The sequence below is a fragment of the Bubalus kerabau genome, chromosome 3 (assembly GCF_029407905.1).
Source record: "Bubalus kerabau isolate K-KA32 ecotype Philippines breed swamp buffalo chromosome 3, PCC_UOA_SB_1v2, whole genome shotgun sequence".
NCBI lineage: Eukaryota > Metazoa > Chordata > Mammalia > Artiodactyla > Bovidae > Bubalus > Bubalus kerabau.
The window spans coordinates 185,637,656-185,663,042 of record NC_073626.1 but is presented as its reverse complement, the minus strand read 5'-3'; the positions used below and the strand labels follow the sequence as shown (position 1 = coordinate 185,663,042).

General features: G+C 36.7%; 1 protein-coding gene across 19 annotated transcripts in view; it reads right to left on the bottom strand.

Annotated features, from left to right (window-relative positions):
* The window catches only part of EIF4G3 (eukaryotic translation initiation factor 4 gamma 3), a 350,697-nt gene that overhangs the window by 55,402 nt on the left and 269,908 nt on the right, over positions 1–25,387 (bottom strand). For 14 of the 19 annotated variants that reach the window (XM_055574250.1, XM_055574252.1, XM_055574253.1 and 11 more), the window contains 5 exons: positions 23,874–24,007; positions 21,726–21,845; positions 21,211–21,321; positions 15,747–15,917; positions 7,931–8,128 (listed from right to left, as the gene is read on the bottom strand). In XM_055574250.1, the coding sequence (XP_055430225.1) occupies positions 7,931–8,128; positions 15,747–15,917; positions 21,211–21,321; positions 21,726–21,845; positions 23,874–24,007 (734 nt within the window). Of the gene's footprint in view, positions 1–7,889; positions 8,129–15,746; positions 15,918–21,210; positions 21,322–21,725; positions 21,846–23,873; positions 24,008–25,387 lie in introns of all 19 variants that reach the window. The other 5 variants (XM_055574241.1, XM_055574243.1, XM_055574244.1 and 2 more) reach the window with 2 other exon arrangements.

The following is a 25,387-nucleotide window of genomic DNA, read 5'->3' as shown; positions in this document are numbered from 1 at the left end:
GTTGGACAACCCTCTGTTGTAGGTGGCTGTCTTGTGTTCAGGAGCATCCTGGGCCTTTAGGCACTAACATGCTAGTAGTCATAACCAAAAATGTCTCCATTTATTGCCCGAGGTCAGAAAAAAAACCAACCCTGAGACTTTAAAACCAGAGATCTAAGTCTCTGTTTGAGGTTGTTGTTCAGTAGCTTAGTTGTGTCTAACTCCTTGTGACCCCATGGACTGCAGCACACCAGGCCTCCCTGTCCTTCACCATCTGCCAGAGTTTGCTCAAACTCATGTCCATTGAGTCATGGATGCCATCCAACCATCTCATCCTCTGTCACTGCCTTCAATCTTTCCCAGCATCAGGGCCTTTTCTAATGATTTGGCTCTTCACATCAGGTGGTCAAAGTATTGGAGCTTCAGCATCAGTCCTTCCAATATTCAGGCTTGATTTCCTTTAGGATGGACTGGTTTGATCTCCTTGTTCTTCAAGGGACTCTCAAGAGTCTTCTCCAGCACCACAGTTCGAAAGCATCAATTCTTTGGCACTCAGACTTTATAGTCAAATTCTTCCCTGGTAGCTCAGATGGTAAAGAATCCGCCTGCGATGCAGGCAAGCTGGTTTTGATCCCTGGGTGGGGAAGATTCTCTGGAGGAGGAAATGGCAACCCACTTCAGTGTTCTTGCTTGGGAAATTCCATGGACAGAGAAGCGTGGCGGACTACCATCCATGGGGTTTCAAAGAGTCAAGACACGACTGAGTGACTAACACTTTCACTGGCTCTTGTTCAAACTAAGGTTCTATCATTTAACATTGGAAACCTCCATATGTATAAAATCCCTATTTAGGCAATTTTCCAACTTCCACAAAATGTTTTAAAATAGGAATAATAAAATGGTTGTGAGGATTAAATGAGTTAGATGTAACACATCCCCCCAAAATACTGCTATGATTCCCACTATTCTTTACTACTACTATTTAGAAATATGACTGTGTAGACAATTATAACTAGATTCCAATACTTCAAATTCATGATAATCCATGAAAGTGGCATGGGTCTATACATCCTTAGGACTATGAACCAGGCCAAAGATCTTACAATTTGACCTGCAGATGTGTCTCAGTAAAACATACAGATACTGAAAGTGAAGCTACTGAAATAACTTAATGAATATAATGGATAGAGAAAGAATACCTGCAGTGGGTAATATCTTATTTTTAATTCACTCTTCATTTTCTCTCATTCTAACGATTATGTTAAAAAAAAACCAAAACAAAACAAGAAGCACTTGTGGTCAAGGACTGGAAAAGGCTGCACAGAGCAGATCCTTCTTGTTTGATTTCACAAGAAGCATTATAATAGGAAACCAAAACTTAAAGCAAAAAAAAATCTGCTTAAGCTGGCCTTAGTGAAACATATACTGTCATTTCAATTTTGGATAACACTGCTCATGGACCATCCCATCTGAAAATAATCAGCTTAACTCCACTTCTTCCTTTATAAAGTATAAAAAAAAAGAGCACACACTCTAGTATTCATCATTCAAGTTTGCTAAAACTTAGTATCTTGCCATATGCACCTTCATCATTCATTTTTAAGAAACTAAATATTCAAGTTAAGGGCCCTGAGCATTTAAAAACTTTTTCACTCTACTGCTTGCTCTTCTTCTTTTCAAAGTTTAGCTTTAAGAACACTGAAGCCTCCCAGAGCTTCACTTAAATGCTTTCAAAGCACTACCACTTTCTAGCCTTCACAGTTAATCCCATTATCCTGTATTTTTATAATAACCACTTTCTTGCTTTTCTTTGTTTTATCATCCATATATGCACTCCCACATCCCGTATTTGTTTTTGAACTTTAAATAAACAGACAATATGACATATTCTTTTGGGTCTGGCTTCTTCTGCTAGAGCTTTTTCTTGTTAGAGCCACGTGCACTCAGTTATGGTTTGGTTTGACTGTCCTAGTATGAACGTGCAACAATTCATCCATTTTACTGTTTATGGGCAGTTTCAAGTTTTTATTCATTATGAATAATGACAAACATTTTCATATGCTTCCTGGCCCATCAGAAATGTATGTTTATCTGTTGCATATATTCTTAAGAATGGAAATGCTGGTTATAGTGGGGGGGAAAAAAAACCTCCAAATTTTGTAGATGATGCTAAACTCTTTTCCAAAATGACTGTTACAATTTATATTCCCACTGGCCCTGTCTGACAGTTCTGGTTGCTTCACCTATTTGCAAACATCTGGTAAATTTAGCAATCTGGTATTACAGCATGGTTTTATCTAATTGAATACTTTTTTTCATATTTATTGGTCATTTGGATAACCTCTTTGGTGAAATATTTAAGTCTGTTGTCTATTTAAAATTTAAGCTATTTTCTTATTAATGTTAGTTTTTTTCAATACTTTTTTAATTGGAGGAAAACTGTTTTATGATCTTGTGTTGGTTTTTGCATAGAACACAAATCAGCCATCACTGTATGTGTATATATACCCTCCTTCATGCGCCTCCCTCTGCCCACCCGCCTCCTCGCCCCCGGGTCGTCAGGCTGGGCTGCCCGTGTCCGCTGTTTTACCCATGGTGTGTATGTGTCAGTGCTACTTTCTCAATTGGGATGTCCTTTACTGGACTTTTATGCTGCAATTATCTTCTCCTAACACGTGGCTTGCATTTTTACTTAACGGTGACACCTTTTCATGAAAAATGCTAATTTTAATGTAGTTTGATTTACCAACATTTTCTTTAGTATATGGTGACTTTTGTGTCCTAAGAAACTTGCAGACAAATTATTCTTTTTAATATCGTTTTCTTCCTGTAATTAGCTTTACTAGCTTTCTTTCAGCCTTTTTAAAAAAAGTCATGCTTGGGGTTTGTAGGAAATCTTTTGATTTTATCATCTTTTAACCTCTCATTAATTTTCTTTTTAGGGGTCTCTGCTTCAATCTGGATTCTATACACTTATCTTCTAGTTCATAATTCTTTTATTCAGCTGTCTCTCATCTGCTCTTAAACCCTTTTATTGTCTTCTTAATTTTAATATTCAGTTTTGGAAATTCTGTTCAGTCTTTTTTATACTTTCTCTTCTGAAATTGTCAAATCTATCACCTTGAATGTAAGCACATTCATTTACCATCTGTGCCTGATAAACCAGAATCTGGAGCCCAACACAGGGCATTTGCTTGTTGTTGGTTCTCATTCATGCTGTCTTTTCTCCTTGTGTGCCTAATTATTTTTTAAAATAAACTATGGTATATTCTTCTGTCTTCTTTAGGCTTATTATGCTTGCTTCCTGTTGTTCACTATTAAAATCAATACATAGATAAAACATTCTAATATATGATTCCTTGTGCACAAATGGGAATTTCTCTGGGATATACTCCGAGAAGTGAAATTATTGGGTAATAGCATATGAACATTCTCACCACTGTTGTCTAATTACTCTCCAAAGTGATTATGCTCATCTTTGCTTTTTGCCCTCAATCTCATGGATGTGACTTGCACAGAACTGTGTCTTGTCATTTCTTGTCACTAATAATGAATAACACTGAGTATCTTTTAAGTTTATGAGCCAATGGATTTTATTTCTATGAATTGTCCATTTTTTATATTGGGCTTTTTTTTTTCCTTACTGATTTGCTTTTTTTCCCTTCAACTCTGGATTCTAACATTTTGTCAGCTATATGCATTTTAGATATATTCTCCCAGGCTGTGGCTTTACCTTTTTATTTTATTTATAGCACCATTTGCTGCACCAAGGGCTATATATTTTAACAGTCATATTTCATATTTTCCTCCTTTATATTTATTTTGTATCTTGCTGAAGAAATTTTCCCCCAAAGTTCATGAAGATAGCCTTATTTTTCTACTAAGAGATTAGGTTTTCATTATTTTTATGGCTGTTTGATTTTTGTATTTGGTTTGTATTAGAAATTTATGAATAGTCCCACTGCCAACTTTTAAGTAAAACAAATCACTGTTAAATAAAACAAACCTCAAAAGTAGGTTAGCTATGATGTCAGAAATTGGGACAGTGGTCATCTTTAAGGAAGAAAGGTACAATTACATTTATTGACCAGTGAGTTAGGTATGTTCACTTTGCTGATATACAATGAACTATATACTAATGTGGTAGCTTAAAATTAAACATTATGAGAGTATTTAAATCATTAATTTATATTTAACTTATATGCCGAGTACATTATGAGAAATGCTGGGCTGGATGAAGCACAAGCTGGAATCAAGATTTCCAGGAGAAATATCAATAATCTCAGATATGCAGATGACACCACACTTATGGCAGAAAGTGAAGAACTAAAGAGCATCCTGATAAAAGTGAAAGAGGAGAGTGAAAAAGTTGGCTTAAAGCTCAACACTCAGAAAACTAAGATCATGGCATCTGGTCCCATCACTTCATGGAAAATAGATGGGGAAACAGTGGCTGACTTTATTTTGGGGGGCTCCAAAATCACTGCAGATGGTGACTGAAGCCATGAAATTAAAACACGCTTACTCCTGGGAAGGAAAGTTATGACCAACCTAGACAGCATATTAAAAAGCAGAGACATTACTTTGTCAACAAAAGTCTATCTAGTCAAGGCTATGGTTTTTCCAGTAGTCATGTATGGATGTGAGAGTTGGACTATAAAGCTGAGCACCAAAGAATTGGTGCTTTTGAGCCGTGGTGTTGGAGAAGACTCTTGAGAGTCCCTTGGACTGCAAGGAGATCCAACCAGTCCATCCTAGAGGAGATCAGTCCTGAATATTCATTGGAAGGACTGATGTTGAAGCTGAAACTCCAATACTTTGGCCACCTGATGCAAAGAGCTGACTCACTTGAAAAGACCCTGATGCTGGGAAAGATTGAGGGCAGGAGAAGGGGACGACAGAGGATGAGATGGATGGCATCACTGACTTGATGGACATGGGTTCGGGTAGGCTCCAGGAGTTGGTGATGGACAGGGAAGCCTGGCGTGCTGCAGTTCATGGGGTTGCAGAGTCAGACATGACTGAGGGACTGAACTGAACTGAACTGAATTTAACAAAAACTAGAAACGAGCAATTTTCCTTTTCCAAACTATTTGTATTTATGTTATACTTCAATAAAAAAGTTTAAAAATAAATATCCTTTGGTATATAACTTTGGGGGAAACCTATGCTAAAGAAGTAAAAGCTCCAGCATGTAAGAATAAATGTACTTCGTTGTTTATTGCAGCACTGCTTCTGGTTGCAAAAAACCCTCCAAAACGAAAAACCAGAAACAACACGGGGTGGGGAGGGGCAGAAGAGAATGAAAAAAAGTTATATGTGTATGTGTGATGGGATATATGAAGCTATTAAAAGGTGTAAGTAAAATCTATCTACAATGACCTATGGGGATGCCTAAAACACACTAAGTGGGGATAGAAAGCAAAATGCAAAATAATGACATAATTCAATTGAAACAAAAAATTAAAAACATGTTCTTTACACATATGTGTATATTTTGATATGATTTTATAAATATAAAGAAAATTATGGAACAATGCAACCATATCACTTGCAATTGGAAGTGATCGGCTTGAAAGGAAAGGAAACTTAACTGACTGGGGCTTCAAGGGAAGAATACTAACTTTTTCTGTGTATCTCCCTATTCTGTTGGAATTATTCCAATAGGTTGTTATTTTATAATTTAAAAAAATCCAATAAAGTTCAAAAACTCTTGTTATAAAAGGGTGTGTCACAACAAACGACCCATAAGTAGCTGGCTTATCTGTGAATTCTTCCCATTCCAAGCTAACTTGTATTATGGCCAGGCCTTTAAGGGTCATTTTCATCTAAAGGATTCTTCTATGAAAATAATTGTGTGGCTGAGTCCCGTCACTGTTCACCTGAAACCATCACAACATTGTTAATCAGCTATACCCCAATACAAAATGTTTTTTGGTGTTAAAGAAACAAAATAACAACAACAAAAATTCACAACCCTTCACTGATTCAATAAAAACTGGTAAAAAGCATAAAGTTATGAGCCAGAAGACCTGGGATCTAGTCCTAGTTCTAATTTCTGACTGCAGGGTTTCATGGCTGTCACAATGGAACAGAACACACGAGCTGAGGGATCAGTTCACTTTCAGGTGAATATGGAGCGTTAGAAGGCAATATTGCAAGTCACTGAGTTAAATAATCCTCGATTTGAGTTCCAGCAATGCCACTTACTAGTTATGTGACTATGAGCAAGTTATTAATCCTTTTTTAAGCCTCAACTTCTTATTTAATAAAGTGGGGCTAATAATACTGGCCTTTAAGGCTTATAGTAAGTGTTAAAACGACATATGTAAAGCATCTACCCATACTACAACCTGTTGTTGTTCAGTCACTAAGTCGCGACCGACTCTTTGTGACCCCATGGACTGCAGACAAGCCAGGCTCCTGTGTCTTCCACTGTCTCCCGGAGTTTGCTCAAATCCACATCCACCGAGCTGGTGATGCTATCTAACCACCTCAGTCTCGGCCGCCCTCTTATCCTTTTGCCTTCAGTCTTTCCCAGCATCACTAGTAGTACTAAGCATTACAATCATCCTCATTCTATACCTAATATTTTAAGATCTCCACAATCTTCACCACCACCAATTTAGTTCTGAATCACTTAGGGCTATGACAGGCTAAAACTGAGCTAGACTTTACAAACACAATCTCATTCCAATTAATTTTATCAGTATAATAACCTTAAATTATATAAACTAATCTGATTTTATAGATTTAAAAAAAAAGACGCTTAAAGAAGTTAGGTACTATTCTGAGGTTACAAAGTCAGCAAATGGCAGAGTTGGAATTTAAAGTTAAAACTGTCATAGTCTCATAGCACTATGAGACTCCCAAGTCAGTGGTCGGAGCCTTTATGCCATGCTTGTTGCCTGAGACCTGAGCCTGCAGAGTACATTCCTCCTTCCCTGTATTTGTACTCGCCACCCCTCTCCATTCAGGCTGAACTAATTCTACCCGCTTCATAAAAGTTTGTCATTTCCCAGGAATATGGTGATTTCCTTTTCTTTCAACTTGATATTTCAGGCTCCAATCAGACACCAAGACACTACAACATCACAAAATACCTTATGAGTGTTTTTTTTCCTTGCTAATGCTATTTTTCTCCAATACGGATTTTTAGTCCCTTGAAGACAGAAGATGTGCTTTTTCCTAAGTCCCAACAGACTTACCTACTTTTAACACAGGTACTCAAAAACACTGGTATAAAATGATAGAATTTTGCATTTTCATAGGCACAATGACAATAAGGTGTGATAATTAAGAAAAAACCCAAATGTTAAAGGACACACATTTCTGATACAGGTACCTTGGTAACAGGCAGAGAAAACACAGATGATACATGGCAGTTTTATGACTGCAGAATAGAGGATAATGAACACTAACCAGAAGCTCTTTGGTCTCCCATTCTTTCTCGCCCTAGATTTGACAGGCTGTGGACAATGTAAAGAGAAAGAAATCTAATAGTATCTAAGAGAGTATCATCAGTTTTGAAACCTTTATGACCACAACTATGCTAGCACTTTTACAAAGGCTAGACTTAGAATCAACATGCCTTCCAATTCTGAACCTAAATGTAAATGTAAGCATTTGCTTTATTTCTACAAGATGATACACCAGAAAAATTGGATGCCCATGACAAAAATTTCACATTACAAAGTTTAACCTTCTTTAATCTTCCCCACACTGCATGGGACCACAACATGCCTATTTCAGTCTTACCTCCATATCCCCTTCAGAGGTTAAAATACATTATAAAAAAGCAAGGCTATTTTTATACAATGAGAATATTATATGTACTAAAAATATATTCTCCCCTTTACTCTGCCCCATTAACACTTCTGGGAAGAATATGTAGTGAGGGGAGAATATACCTCTTGGAGATTTCTGGTTTTACTCCTTCCTCTCTTCTTACCGTTACTAGACATCGACACATGTTTGCGTAAGCCACAGAGAAACTGGGTTCGTCAATAGCCTTCTCAAAGACCAGGTCAATGACTCCTTTCAGCCGCTCCTCTGTGTCAACAGTAAGTCCTGACACTTGCTTCATCAGTTGGTTGAACATCTGTGGTGTCAATTTATTTAAGATACTTCGAACTTTTCTAAAAAGTTCCTAGAAGGACCACAAAAAAGAAGAAGCCATTATATTATCTGTGACAATATGATGCTTTCTATAAGGACTAATATTTTATTTGTAATTTATAAGTGCAATCTCCTAAATTATTAACAAAGACTGTGAATGAGTCACAGAAATAATTAAATCTATTTTATCATATATTAAAAATTTATACCACCTATTTTTTTTCCACTACTGATGAGAATTCAAGGAACGAGGTATATTCACATTCCACTGGTGGGACTCTAATTTGGCACATTTCCAAGGGCAATTTGACAATGTGTACTGAAAGTCTTAAACCAGAAATTTTACTTTCATAAATTTATTCATATTTAAGGATAGGTTAAAAAGGATTTTAGCCATCATAACTTCAATCAGTAACCTTTTAGAGCAAATAACTCAAATGTCCTAAAATAGAATTTCATCTACAAATGGTATAATATAAATTATCATATAAAACACTAGGCAGAAGATACTATAATAATGTTATAGAAAGCTTCATCAAGTTAGAAATAGAAAACTTCCTCAACGAGAAAAAGGCCATTGATAACCTTACCCAGTGGTGAAAGAATAAGTGTTTCCCCCAACAGTGAGAATAAGACAAGAACATCTGTGCTCACCATTCCTATTCAAAACCTTACTGGAGGTCCTATTCAGTGGAATAATGCAAAGGAAAAGAGCTACAACCCATACAGATCTAAAGGAAGAGATAAAATTCCCTTTTCATAAATGACTGTCTTTGCAGAAAAATCATAAGAAACCTATAAACGTAGACACTAAGTGGGTCTAGCAGGTTTGCAGAACACAAGTCAAAATACAAAAATCAATTTTATTTTTATGTATTAGCAATAAACAACTAAAAATTACATTTTTAAAAAGTACAATCTATAACAGTACCAAAACCATGAAGTACTTAGATAAGAATCTATCAAAATATCCATAGGAGTTGTGTGATGAAATGTTTAAGTGACTGATCAAAGAAATCGAGAAACATCAAAATAAATAGAGATCTATATCACGTTCCTGTATTATAAAACTCATTATTGTTAAGTTGCCAGTTTTACCCAAAGAGATCTACAGATTTAACACAAACAAAATAAAATATCTAATAAGGTGTTTTTTGGAGGGGGAAGAGTAGAAATCAAGAAGCTGATTCTTCAGTTGAAATGGAAAAACAATAACTAGAACAGCTTAACAATTTCAAAAAATAACAAAAATTGGAAGACATATAACCTAATTTCAGCACTTACCATATGAAGCTACTATGCACAGATAGTGGTACTGGCCAGAGAACAGACACATAGTTCACGAGAACAGAATGACAAGTGTAGAAAATATATTCACACATATATGAAGAACTGATTTTCAACAAAGGTGCAATGAAAATTCAGTGGACAAAGGGTAAGTCTTTTCAACAAATGATGCTGGAACAACTGGATATCCATAAGCCAAAAAAAAAAAAAAAAAAAAAAAAAAATCTTCATTCATGCCTTACACATAACACAAAAATTAACTAAAACAGGATCACAAACCAAAATGTAAAATTCAAAATTAGAAACTTCTAGAACAGAGCAGGACAAAAATTTTGTATTCTTATATGTACAGATATTTTAAGTGAGACAGCAAAAGCATAATGTGGGAATGAAAAAAATCGATAAATTGAGCATCATCAAAGTTAAAAACTTATGCTTGGCAAAAGATACTATTAAGAAAATGAAAAAAAAACAAACTACAGATTGGGGGAAAACCTTTTAAAAAATATACATTTGACAAAGGATTTATATACAGAATAATAATTTAAAAAACCTCTCTCAAAATTCAATAAGACAGCATACCAACCAATGAAACAGGCCAAAAGATATAAAGAAAACTGTACTAAAGAAGACACACAAATGGCAAATAAACACATGAAAAAATGTCCTTATTCAACACACTGGTCTTTTGGGAAATGCAAATTGAAACTGCATTGAAATGTTATCACACATCCATTAGGATGGTTAAAATTTACAGAACAGGAAATAATATGTGCTGGTGAAGACTGAAGTATTGAAACTCTCATGCCTTGCCAGTAACCATCCTGGAAAACAGTTTGGTATACTCTAATAAAGTTAAACCTATGTTGATCCAAAAGCTAGGACTTTACCCCAAAGAAACAAAAACGTATCTGCTCATACAAGTCCTCTATGTGAATGTTCACAGTAATTTTATTCATAATTACTAAAACCTGGAAAGTGTTTATCTTGTGAATGGATCCAGTAATGAAAGTTCAGTTCAGTTCAGTCGTGTCCGACTCTTTTCGACCCCACGAATCGCAGCACGCCAGGCCTCCCTGTCCATCACCAACTCCCGGAGTTCACTGAGACTCACGTCCATCGCGTCAGTGATGCCATCCAGCCATCTCATACATGCAATATGATGGATGAGTATCAAATATATTCACTGAGTAAAAGGAGCTTTACTCAGAATGACTCCGTATTTATATGACACTCTGGAAAAGGCAACACTACAGGGAGTTTCCAGGCGGTACACGGGCGAAGCATCCGCCTGCCAGTGCAGGAGGTGCAAGAGACGCAGGTTTCATCCCTTGGAGTAGGAAAGAGCAACCTACTCCAGTATGCTTGCCTGGAAAATTCCATGGACAAAGGAGCCTGGCGGACTACAGTCCATGGGGTCGCAGAGTCAGATATGCCTGAGTGCACAAACGTGTGTGTACACACACAGAGGGACAAACACACGACTGACTGCCAGAAGTGAGCATGGGCAGCGGAGGATGAATATAAAGCAGAACAAGAACACTTCAGGGGGCTGATGGCAATGCTCTACATCCTGACTGGTGGCAGTAACACGACCATGTGTTTGGCAAGAATTATAGACAAAGAAGGAAACCTGACTAAATGTAAATGATGCCTCAGTAAAAATATGAAGTTGTAAAAATCCATGAAACCATGATATAATAACTGAAAAACCTATAAAATGTTTTGTTTGATCCCTATATAATTTAATCTGAATACAAGGATTTTTAGAAAGTGTACCAGTTTATCAACAGTTTTCTCTAAGACAGTAAATAAATCTATTTAAGTTTTTAAAAATCATATTGTCAACTTTTAAAGCAATAAGTCAGCTTCACTTTTATAGAGAACAAAAAATTTCAAGTGTATTAGGGATGAGGGAGTCATTGCAATTCTCCAAATTGCCTGTATCAACCGAGACAGCACCATTTAGGTTTAAAACTTTAATTTGTGCTTTCCACAAAAACAAAATAAAAACAAAAATAAAACCCAGCCTTCAGATCTTCAAATAGATCAGAAAATACTAAGCTTAGAAAAATAGGAAAATAAAAAGGTCATTTATTGAAGTAATGCACAGTAAGTGACTATAGTTAATAAGGCCGCAAAATCATATGATATTGCTTATATGTGGAATCCAAAAAAAAAAAAAAAAAGGTTCAAATGAACTTATTTAGAAAACAGAAACAAAGTCATAGATGTAGAAAACAAACATATGGTTACCAGAGGGAAAAGGGGGATAGGAATAAATTGAGAGATTGGGATTAACAATATACACACTGTTGTATATGTTTTTCCAGAGTCTTGTATGCATGTGAGAGTTGGACGATAAAGAAGGCTGAACACCAAATTGATGCTTTTGAACTGTGGTGTTGGAGAAGACTCTTGAGAGTCCCCTGGACAGCAAAGAGATCAAACCAGTCAATCCTAAAGGAAATCAATCCTGAATATTCACCGGAAGAACTGATGCTAAAGCTGAAGCTCTAATACTTTGGCCACTTGATGTGAAGAGCCGACTCACTGGAAAAGACCCTGATGCTGGGAAAGACTGAAGGCAGGAGAAGCAGGGGACGACAGAGGACGAGGTGTCAGCTGGCATCACTGACTCAATGGATGTGAGTTTGATCAAGCTATGGGAGATGGCGAAGGACAGGGAAGGAAGCCTGGCGTGCTGCAGGCCACGGGGTCACAAAGAGCTGAGTGACTGAACGACGACGAAAAACAGGGGCCACCGCACAGCACAGGGAGCTCTACTCACTGCTCTGTGATGCCCGATATGGAGGAAGGGCCTAAAAAAGGGTGAACGCATGTGGGTGTGGAAACTCATTCACTTCTGCTGTACACGTGAAACTAACACAAAGTAAATCACCAATACGCCAATAAAAATTAAAATACAAGGAAAGAATGCTGCTTTGCACATTTGAAAAGCTTTTACCACAAGAATAAAATTCTACATGATGATGGACATTAAGCAGGCTAACTGTGGTGATCATTTTGCAATATACATACAAATACTGAATGATTATGTTGTACACCTAAAAAGTAATATGTCAATTTATACCTGAATTGAAAAAGGAAATCTCCAGTATCAAAAAACAAAACACTGACCAAAAGGCATTTATTCATTATGAATGAATATCTACTTGATGTTTTGTAATTTCATTTAGGTACAAATAAAGCATAAGGCACAGTCATCAAAACCATCAAAATCCAGCTTCAAAGACAGGAAAGTTACAAGAGAAAGGACAGAGCAAAGCACGAGGTTGATTAGAAGCCAGAGAGGTGAGGACTGTAAAGGGTGAGTGAGGAAAGACCTTTAGAAGGAAATGAGAGTGGGGCCAGATTATAAAGGGCAAAAAAAAAAAAAAGGTGGCCACATGAAAAAAGGCTGGCAGGGGGACAGAAGGTATTTTAGGAAGGGAAATATTTTAGAAAGGATTGTTGCTGAGGCTCTTCCACTGCAGGACTGGAAAACAGTAAGGAAAGATGAGAGGACTAGTGCGCGCTAGTGGGAAAGAAAATGACGGTAAGTTAGAAGCTAGAGCAAGGAGGTAAAAATCAGCCCATCAGAGAGATGAGTTGGGCAGCAGCAGTGGGATTACTGTATCAAGAGGCGAAGAGAGATGAAATAGCAGCCTGAGCAGCAGAACCGCAACTGTAGTGCATGTATGTGGAAGGAGTCTAGATACGTCATTAATAATGATTTCCTAGAAATGTTTCAAGAAGATTAATTCTTACGGTATCCACTGGTGATCATTCATAATGTTGCTATAAATACAGAGGGTAGGAACAAATGTCAGAGTGAAGGAGTTTTCCAGAAGTGGTGGCAACAATAAAACTATTGTGTTGACAAAAGGATAGAAAAAGAGTAATAAGAGGAACAACATGGGATGTACCTGTGCAGAGAATGAAATCACAAAAAGGAGAGGGAATGAAGCAAAGATGCTCTGTATCAAGAAGAAAAAGTGTCAAGAAAAGGTGGTTGTACTGGCCCTGCTTAAGAAGTCTATCAATCCTGCACTGGATTTGCTTTATCTATTCATTAAAGAAAACGTAACTAATTAATGATACCTCAAAGTCAATATAATTATTCTGTTTCTGAAATAACAATTAATAATGGGGAGAACTTAGCCAGAATAGCCATCATTAAAAAGTCTCCAAAAAACAAGTTCTGGAAAGGGTGTGGAGAAGAGGGAGCCCTTCTATATTCTGGTGGGAATGTAAACTGGTGCAGCTACCATGGAAGACAGTATAGAGGTTCCTTAAAAACTGACAACAGAGTTGGCATATGATACAGCAATTCCTCTCCTGGGCATATATCCAGACAAAACTGTAATTTGAAAAGATACATGCATTCCAATGTTCACAGCAGCATTATTTACAAATGCCAAGACATGGTGACAACCTACAAGGTCACAGACAGATGAATGGATAAAGGTGTGATACATACATATATCACATAAACATATATGTGCACACACACACACAAATAAAATGAAATACTACTCAATCATAAAAAGGATGAAATAGTGCCATTTGCAGCAATATAGATGGACCTAGAAATTATTGTACTAAGTAACACAGAAAAACACAAATACCTATGATATCACTTACATATGGTATGTAAAATATGATATAAACGGACTTATTTACAAAACAGAAAACAGACTCACAGATGTAGATACAAAAGGGGAGAGGGGGTGGGGAAGGGATAAATTAGAGTTTTGGAATAGCAAATACACAATACTGTATATAAAACAGACAATAAGGTTCTGCTGTATGGCACACGGAACTATAGTCAATATCCTGTAATAAAACACGATGGAAAATAATATGAAAATAAATATATATATCTATATATACACATATACATACATACATATCTCTGGATCACTTTGCTGTATACTAGAAACTAACTCAACTTTAGTTGATTTAGAACTAGAAATCAGATTTAGTTTCTAAATCAACTATACTTCAATAAATTTTTTTTTAAAAACGGGGAGAACTCTGTTACAGAATAGAGAGAGGTACAAGTTCACAACAAATGGACTACTCAGTAACCACAACGGCTGTGAGTACCTCTCAAAGCTTCCGTTTCTTCATATAAAAAAAGAGGAAACATGTATTCCTGCCTTGACAGGTGTTGTAAGAATCTAATGCAATAAGGCACTAATACAACTGCCTTAAACACCAAAAGAAGACATCTTCATAGTCAATGATAAATATCTAGCAGGAAATTTAAAACTTTTAGGTCCCTATTCATTAAGCACTTCTCAGAGGGAATGGAAGCAGGAATGTAGAAGATTTTTTTTTTGAAGGTTGAGAAATCTTCAGGGAAGATTAGCTACTTGATTTTAGTGAATCTGGAGCAGGATGTTCTTGGGACAAATGACTGGGGCAAGTGCGAGAAAGATGAACAAAGGCAAGCAGCCGATTTGGGTCTGACAAACAGCTTGTGATGCATCAGTTCGTCTTGGTCCTGACAGTATGAACAGCTTTGCTGCTAAGTTTATTGTTTAACAAGTATTTATTGAGTATCTACTATGTATGAGATTCTGTGCTGGTGCTCAATCAACATCAGGATTTGTAAGGCACATCTCTTTCCCAGGGACATTATCATACTAAGTACATAACTGGGCTCCCGGAACCACGTCATGAGCAAGTGCTTTATATCGCTTCATTTGAACTTCACAGTGTTCCATAAGGCACATACTATTAGTATCTTAATTTAGTGTCAAATGAGTTATCTTAATTAGAATCAAAAACAGCTAAAGGACATAGTAGAGCTAACACAGGGATAGGAACTGGCATTGTGCGTACAGCAAAAGATGAATAGAGGCTTTATATAAATTGACACACAAAAACAAATTTGGGTGGATTAAAGGAGTTCATTCAATTTACCCTAAGGAGTTCTGAGGGCGGATATGCTCAAAAAAGTGAAAAGAATTCAATTTTATTACCAAGGACCATAAATAAGATGTATTTCTAAATTCTAACTTATTAGAAGTGAAACAAAAAGCAAGATACTAACTAGACTACCACAGGACAATGAATAAGAATCTAAAAACACATTTTTAAGAAAAGCAAATATTGATCTAAGCGTGAGTGACAGAATTCTATGACATGTGAACCCTCGAAATATAGTTTGTATTTTGAAAAGCACACAGAATGCAACTTAAAGAGAAAGTACATTGTTGGCATTTATGATAGTTTTTAGAATAATGCCTGTAGTAAGGAAAAAATCACAAAAAACCTTATATTACCAGCGCAAAGAGACAAAAGAATACCCTTACGACTCCAAAGCCACGTGAGCGCGCCCCGCCCCTCACCTGGGTCTTGATGTTCTCGGGGTCCTCGGCTTGGCTGTCCCGCCTCTGGCTGGGCTTCCAGGCGTTCTCCGCCTTCTTCAGGTGCACGTCTTCTTTCACGGAGACCGTGATGATCTTCCTGGGCTCTCTCCTCTGGCCAGGCTGAGATCTCCGTGCTCCAACATTCAACAGCTAGGACAAGAGCATTCTTTATTACATCCACACAGAGCACTTACAGTCTACCATCTCTGCTGTGCTGCTCAAGTAAGGATTGACGCTCACAGGAAACACTTGTAGATGCAAAGATGGGTATCAGGCATCAACTGAGATGTGCTCTTTTTTCTGGTGGGGGTGTGGGGGTGTTAGAATGTCATCACTGTAGCGTATACCACGACTACAATTTTTGACCCTGACGTCCTAAATTAGGTATGTCTGATAAAGCTATTGAACCTAACAAAAAAGACTACCCTAAGTGAAATTGCTGCTTCTTTTTTTCTTTTTAACTCGTTATGTGACTTTGGACTAGTCACTTGAACAACTACAGAAATTCAGAGGCAGAGATCACCACAGTTACAAATCTGCTTCAAAAACTGTATCTCTACACTTTCAATGTGCAATGCAAATACACCCTTATCATGAAAATTATTTACAGCATAGACACCCAGACTGACTGTAGACCTTAATGCTGCTAAGTTGCTTCAGTCATGTCCGACTTCGTGCGACCCCATGGATGAAGCCCACCAGGCTCCCCCGGCCTTGGGATTCTCCAGGCAAGAACACTGGAGTGGGTTGCTATTTCCTTCTCCAATGCATGAAAGTGAAAAGTGAAAGGGAAGTTGCTCAGTCATGTCTGACTCTTAGCGACCCCATGGACTACGGCCTACCAGGCTCCTCCATCCATGGGATTTTCCAGGCAAGAGTACTTGAGTGGGGTGCCATTGCCTTCTCTGAGACCTTAATAGATCCCTCTAAGTTTGCTGTGCCAGAAATATTAAAATAAGTCTTCCTTATGTCATTAATGAAATCCAACTAAATCAACTCCCTGAAAAAAGGCCTTTGTCAGCTCTTTGTTCCTCCCAGAGCCCCACTATGCTCATTCTGTTAAAACCAATGTATGTTAGCATGTCACACTGGTCAGCAAATCAGAAATGTTACTGTAACAGTAATGGGTAAGTTAAAAGTTGTATTCTATGTATTAAAATGTTCCTAATAAATGCTACTCTAAATGCCTGGAAATACTTTTTCAAGATTAAATAACTGGAGTGATAAAGAGTTCTGCTTATGACCAATCCAAGATCTGGGATACTGACTGCCCTTACTTTTTCTGACAGGTCCTTCTCTGAATGATGAAGAAATATTACAATTAGGTTTCAAGAGGAAAAAAGGAGGAGAAAAAAAAAATGTTTCACACAAGACAGACCGACCAGAATCCTATCTCACTTAATGCTCCAATACTTCCCTTTAAGTAGAAACTAAAGCAATTATCCTCCAATAAAGAGAGTAAATAAAAGGTCATACTTCATACAGGAAGACACATTCGAAAGAGACATGGTCTGAGGACTCTGATAAGCTTCAAAGCCTTTACACATCACCCATCTCAGAATTAATTATTCTCTTACCCTTCCTTGACCATGTGCCCTAATTAGAAACAGCACTATTAAGGATGTTTCAGGATCAAAACTTAGAATTTCTGGGCAATACACACTAAATATGTCTAGCTAAGGACTCAGTACTAATGACATAATGTTAGATTATTTTGTAATCTAACAAATGAAAAAAAAAAAAAAAAAAAAACCTGAAGTCAAATAAATCCAGAGGTACCACACATGGTATAACTAAGACAGAACTAAAAAAGATCATCAGACTGGGGAAGTATCGACTGCAAAGAGCCGCTAAACCAGACAGCACTACTGTAAGATTTATTTCTCACTGAAACCTTGCTCGTTCAGGCAGAAGAACTGTTAAGAAAAGGCAGCAAACCACATATTGTTTGGTTTTTATAATTCAAAATATATTCTACTGTTAATTAATGTCAGTTACTATCTTTTTTAAAGTTTGGATAAAATTCAAATAAACAGATCACAGATATTCAATTTAATCCATGCATCTGCACATAGAAACTTGTTAAAAACAATGATTGGTGGGTATTATAAAAGGTATTATGCCAAAATCATGTAAGAGCCATAGTATAATTTGTGGATATAATTTTAACTATGTTTGCATTAAGTTAGAAAATGTTCATTTCCAGAAAAGAAATTGCAAATACCAATGAACGTTTGAGATTTCTAAAAAGTAAATATGATTTACGAAACAACTCTTTATCTGTCCCAAGACAAATGTAAGTGAATTTCAGACAAGCAGGAAAGAGATGTGAGAAATATTAAATAAGTAGATAACAATAGTGTTTCAAAGTAAAAAAAAACTTAAAAAAAAAAAAAACAAAAACTTTTTAAAGTCCTGGATTAAAAAATTGAAATTATAACCCATGTGCAACCTCCCAAGACAAATTTAAATATCTCTGGATAAAACTAAGATACTGCTCACAAATATTTACCCAAGTATACTGAGTCCTCAACAGATTATTATTCTTATAAATGCTTAATATGCTTGATTATAATTAATAGCTAACATTCTTCTGTTTATACTCAGAATGATTCACTGGAATATCAATGCCTGGAATGGCTACGGTGAAGTGGAGAAGAGAGGCAGATTAGAAGACAAAAGAACTGTGATCTCTTGAATACAATTCTGCCACTTATGAGCAAAGTTACTATGAACAAGTCTCTCAACTTTGCTGAACTTAAACCATCTCATATATTAAATGCTTATCATACCTACATGAGTTATTAACTAGGATCATGGGATATATAATAGTAAGGCATGCCAAAGGACCTTAAAAACTAAGTACAAATATTGTACTTAGTACAATATTATCATGAATACCAAAGAAAAAAAAAGAAATTTTTAAAGAAGTGATATGCAGGTTGGTATAAAAACCTTTAAACACCCTGTATCCTTTTTGTGTGTGGAAAAACTTAATATAAATTGTCAGATTTACAGTATCATTCAAAAGCTGTACCATAGGTAATGAATGACTTTATTTACTAAATACAGATAAAATTCTAGGATCCTGTGCTAAGAGTTATGGAACATATAAAAAGAAATAAAGCCTGGTTTCTTTGCTTGAAAGACAAACAATTCTGACTGATGGTGAGATGAACTTCAAGGTATAATGTGTGCAGGGTCCACATTTCTTAAACGTACTACATAAGAAACTACAGATCTCTGTTGTAGAATTGAATGTATATTGCTCCTATCTCACTCAGAGACTAAAACCTCAAACTTTTCTGCTTACTTGGATAACCAAAGAAAATAGGACCAATATGCACTGTAGCATTTTTTTATTTCCCTTTAAGAGAGAAAAGGATGACACGTGCTCAGGAAACCTCTCTGTATGAAGGATTTTCATCCCAGTTCAGTGAATCTCAAATTTAGTTAAAATGAACATGAATGGCAAATTACTAGTCTAGGTCTACAGCCCCCTTCTCAATACATTTCTTTTGAGGCACATTCTGTGATATCTGCAAACAGATTACTATTAAAATTAACACCACAATAGCCAAGTAACTTGACTTTTAAAAAACTACAGAGATGATACTGCCTAGGTGCTTTCATCAAAAGATGAACTTTTATGGTTAAAAATTATATATAACTCTGTATGACACTAATATAATTGCTACACGTTAAAAATATGTTATAACAAGTCTGTTGCAGGAAAGTTTATACCAGGAGTCACAGCAACTAAAGCTAGACTAAGAAGCATACCCAGTATATCTTAACAGTTTTGGATGTAATTATTTATAAGCCAATTTGGAAGTTGTATGGAGCCAAAAACTATGAAGAGTAGGGCTGCTTTTTTTTTCCCAAGCAGCATTATTGACTGTTCCTTTATATGTTATGTATATTCTTTAAAATTCCCATCTTTACCTTCACCAATATACCAAGTAAGCTGGACAAATTAAATGGAGAATATCTGTTAGCTACGGGAACTGTTGGAAGAATAATTACTTATATTAAGACAACGTTATCAATATTACTCTGATCACAATTCCACTTAAAAAACAGAATGTGGAACATTGACAGAGCTGTGAAAAGAAAGTGAGTTGAACAATTAAAGTGAAAATTTTTGGAGACTCTACAAATTATTGATCATGGTTCATCTCCTGTCACATTACTTTGCACTAAATAATCATGTACCTGATATACGTAGGCAAATAAATTACTGGGCAAATATACACTGTGACAGTTACTTTAAAAACTCATTCTCTAGTTTCAGTATTCTGAGCAAGATATAGCTATGCTTAATTCATAATACCTCCTTGAAGCTATACCTGATTATCAGACAAAAGCAAGCTGATAATGAAAACTGACCATATACACTGGAAGAGGAGATGCAAAAATTGGTATCTTCTGTGAGTGACATATGAACAAAACTGAGCAACATGATAACCACAGATATTAACCAGAGAATAATAAAAATGGCATCAACATTATTTCAAATGTTTGACAAAACAAAGATATAAACTGAAACCAAAACGAAAACAAAGATTAACAAACTCACCAACGAAGGGAAATAATACTGAAAAACAGGTATAAAATAGTTTCTAGAAAGCTGCTTTCTAAGACTTTCTGGTGAGGAAATTCCAACTTTAGAAAAAATTTTTAATTTGGTATTTAGAGAAATTAGATACATTTAAATTTCAAACCCAAGTAAGAACAGAATATTATACACACAGGGGTCTTTAAGAAGGTGATGCTCAATAAAAAGTATGCTTCAAATTAAAATTTTTTCTAGGTTTTATAAAGCCTCCGACATGGTGCAGACATTCCAGTGTTTGCAATCAGTGTTTGGTTAAACAAATAATTCAAGTATCTACAAAGTGTGATTTGTTGTCAGAAGGTGTAGTCTTATTTCAGAGCAAGTTTCAGAAGTTGCCATTCCCTAAATAAAAAGGTGATGGGGAAATAAAAAGTGCCACCTTCTATAAATATATTTTTACAAACATACAGTAGTATAAACAGGGTGATCCACAAATGTACATCAAACCCTGAGCTCCTTCAGAACTTTAAATTAAGTTCTCTCTATATCACTCCAAGTTGGGGAAAAAGAGGTATTCACATCACTGGCAACTTCACCCCAATGCTTTCTACAAGTCTCCAAAGCATGGAGTAGGCAGAGCCTGTCAAATTCTGCTCAGTGCAGTGCCCAGCATAACTCCATAGGCGATGCCACTTCCACCGCTGAAGAGCCTGCCGCTGGGAGTGTAAAGGCAATCTGCAGCTTACCAACACCGCACTCTTTTGTATACATCACGTTTTCATATTTTGGCTTCACAACTTACAGTAAGTGAGAAGAGTAAAACAGGAAACGTAACACCAGAAACTACTGTTTTGTTTTGTTTTTTAAAAAAAGGATTCAGCGCACCCCTAGAGGCAGGCTCTTCAGGGGTGGGTGCGACATCGCCAGTGGAGTGGAAGCTGGGGCTTTGCTCTGTTCCAGAACTGGCAATCCATGCCTGCTCTGCGCTTTGCAAACCTGTAGAAACAAAGACAAAGAGATGACCATTAGAGATGGTACTAGAGATGTCATCAGACATCTCTAGTATATCGGGACACCTCACGACAAAACAGGGATCCTATATAAGGTTGGTTCTATTTTTAACCCACGTGCAGGTCTTTTCAACTGAAAAAATGTGGGGAAAAAAAAAATTCAAGACCAAATTAATGCAGACCAGCTTCTTTCAAGTAAAAACTTGAAACTCAAGTGTAGTCTTTATTTGTTTGAATATTAGTATGGAAAGGATAGTCTTCGCCTCTTCTACTTCCTCTTCTTGGTTAGAAGAATCAAAGAATAAAAAATCGCTCTCCTGCCATTAGACAAGATGTCATGAAGTCTATGACAGTTTCTAACTAATTAGGTTGTAGGGAACTTGCACTTACAGGTACACCTCTTCCACCAGGGGCTTGCCTTCCAAAATCTGCAAAGGCTGGAGTAAAGTCTGGTCCTCGAGGCAAAATCCGAGGATCCAGAGTTCGCATTGGCAATTTTGGTTGATTGATCTGTACAAAGAAGCAAAGAAAAGCTTAATACAAGTTTCAGAGCATTCAGTGCCACAAAGACAAAAACTCAGACTAAAAGTTATGTCAGCTGACAAGATAGAGCTGGCTTTCTGAGCCAGTGGGAGTCCAATCTGAATCATGATAGAGTCTCCTGGGTTAGCCATAGACCCCTTAGGTCAACAGTGGTTTTCTGGTTGCCTCGGAATGATCAGGTCTAAAATTCCCAGCTCACTTGACACTTTAGGGCCAACAGAATGGCACAAGACAAGCTATTTTGAGAACTTACGAACTACAGCCAAATTCTGGAATCATTTTCCAGGATCATTAAAACACCTGCCTATAATAAATCTGATATAGCTTGTTATGGTTTTGATGCTACTAACTTACGGTTAGTAAAGAATGTATTTTGAATGGACAACAAATCTCAAAAGGAGACACGTTTCATTGTAGGATGACTTCATTTTTTGGTTGTGCCACAGGGCTTGTGGAATCTTAGTTCCCCAACCAGGGATTGAACCTGGATCCCCAAAATTAAAGTGCCAAGTCCTAACCACTGGACTGCCAGTGAATTCTCTATGATGATCCACTTAAAAATCTCATCTTGTCTGCTTTGTTAATCGGAGATATCTGGATTTGTATAAGCATGTAATGTGACTATAGACTCAACAAAGCTAAGTACCTTAGTGAGAAATCAACTTATCAGCAGCCAAAGTCAAACAGATAAGGCAGGCAGACAGGAAAACACATTTTCTAAGAGGACAGTCTCATTCAGTGGGCATAACAAAGCTTGTCCTCTGAATACTGAAGTAGTCTTAAATTAGTACCACCAGTCATTCAACTGTCTTCCCATAAGCACCTAAGAAAGAAGACTTAGCAAGAGAAGGAAGAAGATCTGTTGCTCTAAGAGAATAAATGCTACAAATAAGGTCTGGATAAGTAGCTACAGGGATTCTCAATAAGAACTGGATCTCACTCTTTAAGAAAGTTACCAACTACACTTTACTTAGGGATTAACAGTTCCTCTATAAAACGAGAGCTTAGTCACCAGAACTGGTTCATCACTGATGTATGTAAAATTATTCTGGCAAATATACACCTGACTTTACATCTTTAAATTTATGAACAGATGAAATAAACACTGACTGTACTAATTTTCTGTATGTACGATTAAGATCAGATGTAAAGAAAAAGGGTACCTATCTATTTGCACAGGATTAAAGACTGATCCTCCTATAAGTATCTACTGGAGAAATTCTGAGTTATACACTATTTGAATTACGTTTCCCCCCATTTAAGTTTGATCTGCCAAATACTTACCTGGGTTTCTGACCTATCCTCAATGCTACTCTAATTCCCTACTGAGATTTTAGCACAGTGCATAAACAGGTCTGCATCTCCTTAAGCGTATTAGCCCAAAAGACACACAATTTCCACCTTATCACTAGGAAATAGCTGTAATAAGCCAACAATAAATTTTAAAACTTTACCACTCAAATATGAGCCAAACCCCATAATTACTATGAGCTACAGTAAACCTAAGACCCAATAATGCTTAATGAAACATTTAATTTAAATGTTACTTTAACAATTTCTAAAAAGTGCTCATACTTCATATATTATGGGGGGCTTCCCCGGAAGCTCAGCTGGTAAAGAATCCACCTGCAATGCAGGAGATCCCTGTTCGATTGCTGGGTTGGGAAGATCTGCTGGAGAAGGGACAGGCTACCCATTTCAGTATCCTTAGGCTTCCCTGGTGGCTCAGACAGTAAAGAATCCACCTGTAAGGCGGGAGACCTAGGTTCAATCTGTGGGTTGGGAAGAACCCCTGGAGAAGGGAATGGCTACCCACTACAGTATTCTGGCCTGGAGAATTCCATGGATAGAGGAGTCTGACAGGCTACAGTCCATGGGGTCACAAAGAGTTGGACACGACTGAGCGACTTTCACCTTTTTTTCACATATTTGCCCTGAGAGTTAAAAACCAGTTCCCACCAAAAAGACATAGCTTTCACTGAGCGCTGAGCTTACCTTGTCAAGAACCACATCACTGATGGGAGGCAGGCCCTCTGGTTTCTGAATACACGCTGGCATGAACTGGAAATCCAGCAAAAACTCCCTGTCATACTGCTTCTTGCCTTCCGAATCAGGAGGCTTCCAGGATTCTAAAAAGAGGAGAGCAGGCAGACCACAGTCTATAAGGTCACTCTATGTATATCCAGCAAGAACATAAGCTGACTCCAATATCTCATCTCATCGTATGCAAACAAAACCACAAAGAAAACAATGAGCTACAGTCAGAAAACGTCATGGCAAGATTTAAACTGTTATTTGTTCTTTATCTCTTCTGGACACCTTTGGAGAGTAATCTGAAGTAAGATGCTACAGGTACCATTTCATTTACACATAAGCAGACTTTGGTAAGGGTCACGAATAATCTCCATTAAATAAATCACCAAGTCTTTTTTAAAAATAGTTTTTAAAAGTTGTACTCCATTTACAGTTATTACAAAATACTGGGTGTATTTCCCATGTTGTACAATACATCCTTGTAGACTATCTTATGTTCCATAGTTTATATATAATACTTTTGGTTTCCTGCAAAAGGAGGATACTTTGGAATGTTACTATGGAGAGGGAAAAAAGGTAAAAGGACATAAATAAAACTAAATAACTTATTAAAGATTCTGAAAAGTCTAAGCAGACTATAGATTCCCCCCTCCCCTAATTACAGTTTAATCTGAAGAAAATAAAATAATCGATCTGCTTGCTGAGCCAACTAAACTGGGAAAAGACATATACCTTTGTCCAAGAATCCTGTCACTAAACATATTCTTAGCTAATATTTTTCATATGAATATTAACATCGTTTTCACCACAGTACTTTTTTTGCTACTATTACTATTATTTCAGCTATCATTAGCAATCCTATCATAATATAAAGCTGGAAAATTTCTTGAAACTTTTACTGTTACTAAAATCAAGTCACAGTTTTTTCTTTTAATTAACAACACACTCATCAAAACCAGGCCCCAGACCACTCCCTGACAGCACACTCTGTCCTGCTTTATCGTGGTGGTTCTTAATAGACTGACTGATGCCATGTGAGAATTCTGCAGATATTTTACTACATTATATTTATTAAAATATACACAGTTTATTAGGATCTGAATTTTGAATTGCCTTTACTCCCAATTACTGATGGTGTATATTACAGAGGCAAAAAGCAGCCAGTCAGTCAGTACAGTCGGGGCCGCTGGTTGTGCACTTTATCCTTGCCAAACTGAAGGCTAAAAATATAATTTACACAGTCCTAAAAATGACAACAGCGATTCAATCCCTGAAGAAGGATTGATGGTAGTGTTTGGTGATACGCGCCTAGATCTTTAGGAGAAATTTCAGTATTTTGAGCCCTAAGGTTAAAAACAAAATTTACAATGGAATAACCTTACAATTTCATGAGGCCCACTCCAAGTGTTTCACTGCAAGTGTTTTCATTAAATATTAATGATCAGTATATGAAGATGGGATCAATCAAAGGCTTT